Below are 3,120 nucleotides of genomic sequence, written 5' to 3'. Positions count from 1 at the left end.
TTCAATATTTGTACCATAAATAATAAAAAAAAAATGTGTGTTTTCCTTCTGTTTCATGATCCTACTGGTGAAAGACTGTGTGTTGCCGTAAAAATGAGCCCTACAGTGAAGAAAAATGTGACAGGAAGCCGGAAGCAGAAGGAGGAGTTCCGACTCCTGGCTGGCGGTCCGTCCCGGTCGGTACCTTGAACTGGGGCTTGGCGCCCCGTCGCAGCTTGGCGGTGATGGAGAGCAGCGGCTGGTAGACTCCCGGCTCGGTGAGCTTGTCGCTGTAACACTCCCAGCACTCCTGCAGCCTCTTGAAGCCGCGCTCGCACATGGACAGCAGGGACAGACTGACGGCCAAGTCGCACCACTGACGCTCCGTCCTGCAGACAGACGGGATTACAGCACAAACCTGATTAGCGGCTACGAAACTCTAGAGCCGCAACAAAAAAGCTCATTACTCATGAACTTGGCATTGCACTGACATCTGGAGCAAATCTCATTTCCCGGCAAACTTCTTACATCTAAATTCACTTTGCCAGTGTGTAATATGAAACGTCCTTCCTCTGATCCGAGCGTGGACGAGGCATGAGTCACAGCCGGCCGACTGTTCCCTACAGGAGGACGGTTTCCATGACAAACCGAGGATGTCGGTGCAGGTGAGAGGTGAGCCCAACCGCCGACCAAACTCCCTCATCACGGTGACAACACCCACTAATTACCCCCGCCCACCCCCGCAGCCGACACAATGAAAGGAATTAGCCGAGACAAAGCGCAAAACAAAGGATGCGGGTCGGAGGAGGAGGAAGAAGAGGTGGACTCACTTAGCGGTCCTGAAGCGCTGACAAAGTTTCTCCACCAGAGACTCAGTCTGTCGTTCTTTAGTGATGTAGGAGAACAGCTGCCTGAAGACACACACAGCAACATAGACGGTGGATTAAATGTGTTATTTCAGTAAAAAGTTTAATTTAATTAGAAACATGCAGAAAAAAAAGGATCATTTCATCTCTTCCATCTCTGATTTGCCTTATTTTTTAAAGCATAAAATTTTTATTTATAAAGATATTGTAAAATTTCCACTTAAAATCTCAAATAAATTCAGATTTTTTTTTTATTTTTTAATCCTATTTCAGCAGATTTTTTTTCATGCTGAAATTTGAGGCTGTTTGAACGACAACAACTTAAATTTTCGGTTATTTCTCATCATGTCGTTGATTCAGAATCCGTAATATTACTGATTATGGGCAAGTTGAAATATGAAAACATACAGCTGTCGTGTAAAGTCCCATCTCTGAGCACACGCATCGCTCTCATGTTACAGCGCCTCAGAACATTTTCGTACTAAGACCAACTGGAATTTAAAAGAAGCTGCGTTTACTCAAAACTTAGCGACAATTTTAAGGATGTGAATAATTTTGGTTAGTAAAAGGAGCACAGGAATACTTCAGATTCATCATTAACATCTCGTTTATGTTATTATCATACGTGACAAGTCCGATTAAGTGGGTCGCAAAAGGAAACATATGCCCTTATTTTCAAAAAAATATTAGTTATATTTTGAAACTTCAGAACTCTACTTGGATCAGACAATCTGCTGATTATTCTAAAATTTCACAGAAATCATTTTAAATGTCCAGAGTTCATGATGAAAGTGTTTGAAGAGATGGTCGGGGAGAAGGAACCTGATGGTCTGAGATGGAATAAAGGTTAGAGTTTGTTTGTTTATCAAAGCACACGTGTAACAATAAAAAAAACACCTAACAATAAATAAACACTCATGAATAAAAATAAACAGGACAAAGGAATGCTCTCAGTTTGATCGACATTTAGGAAACTCGGAGGTACACAGGATCCAGTTTGCTTTAAAACTGTGCCGTGTCAAATGGAAACCGTGGTTTTGGATTTGTGGAAGTTTCTGGGCAGTTAGAAGCTGCTGAGCCTCCTTAAGGCTGCTTGGATGGACTCTGGTTCCGATAAAACTCTTTTTGTTGTGCGCTTTCATGACAGTTCAAACACTTTTGCTATCATTGAAGCGTCCATCAGCGCTGCACGTCGTCTTCTCTCCCAGGACGACCACAACATCTAACCTGCCAGTTTCCCTCCTAAGAGAAGTCCCGGTTTGCCAGCACGGCGAGGACCTGCGACGGAGGAACTCACTTCATGATGGTATTGAAGTCCTCCGAGCTCATGCCTCTCTCCGGGTCCGACAGGCGGCTGATGATGTCTGGCAGCAGGTTGTAGATGGCGTTGTCCTGATGGGTGACACAAAGGGCACAGTTAAAGAGCCGCCTAATTATTCAGGCTGCGGCGAGGCGGTGTGAGGGTGTGAGCACCTTGGTGGCCAGCTCGTTGAAGAAGTTCAGGGCCAGGCTGGTGATGTGAGGCTCGGGGTCAATTAGCAGCACCGCCACCTCGCTGACTTGGCCTTTGACCTTCAGCACATCTTTGAGCACCAGCTGAGTAAGAACTGTCACGGCTGTCTGCCTCACCGAGGGAACCTCGTCGCTCAGCCTGGAGGAGGACAGAACAGTTCAATTAGTGAGGGTGGTCCATCCTCCACCTCTGTCGGGTTGGTGGATCTGAGGCTGCTAGCGGCGAAATGCTAACATCAACATGCTCTCTATACTGTGGTCCGTGTTTAGCCTTGACTATACCGGCGGACACATAGTTGGTATTAAACTACATTTCTGGTCTGCTTGGAGGTGATTTTAATTCTGATTTAAGTCTAAATCCATATTCAGATCTTAATTCTACCCAAAAAGATTATCGTGTGGTTACTTGGCATGAGTGGCTCACCTGGACTGGAGATCATGAATGTTTGTACCAAGTTTGGTGCCAATTCTTTACTAGCTAAGAATCTGAACCCAAAAAACCCACCTGCTGGTTTGGAAGGAAAGTTATCTTTTAAAAATTACCAAACTGACACCATTAAGTAGTTTCTGTTAAGAAATTTAACCAAATCCAAGCTTCAATTTGTACAAATTTAGTCTGAATTCCTTCATTCTACAAGTCTTATTTAAAAAAACAAAACAAAAAACTCCAAAAATAAACCGCACTGAGTAGATTTTGTAAAAACTAAAACTTCCTCCCTCCATGTTCTGATTTTCCACGACTGAGTCAGCTGTGAAACATTCA

At 44.1% G+C, this 3,120-nt stretch overlaps 1 protein-coding gene across 1 annotated transcript in view; it reads right to left on the bottom strand.

Annotated features, from left to right (window-relative positions):
• The window catches only part of ncapd2 (non-SMC condensin I complex, subunit D2), a 32,494-nt gene that overhangs the window by 4,672 nt on the left and 24,702 nt on the right, over positions 1-3,120 (bottom strand). Inside the window, exons 22-25 of the mRNA XM_008298194.1 lie at positions 2,319-2,496; positions 2,143-2,237; positions 810-890; positions 185-368 (exon numbers count right to left, since the gene is read on the bottom strand). Of these exons, the coding sequence (XP_008296416.1) occupies positions 185-368; positions 810-890; positions 2,143-2,237; positions 2,319-2,496 (538 nt within the window). The remainder of the gene's footprint in view (positions 1-184; positions 369-809; positions 891-2,142; positions 2,238-2,318; positions 2,497-3,120) is intronic.

This window comes from Stegastes partitus, unplaced genomic scaffold (assembly GCF_000690725.1).
Source record: "Stegastes partitus isolate 25-593 unplaced genomic scaffold, Stegastes_partitus-1.0.2 Scaffold1292, whole genome shotgun sequence".
Taxonomy (NCBI): Eukaryota; Metazoa; Chordata; class Actinopteri; family Pomacentridae; genus Stegastes; species Stegastes partitus.
The sequence above is the reverse complement of the archived record's forward strand: the minus strand, read 5'-3'. Positions and strand labels throughout refer to the sequence as shown.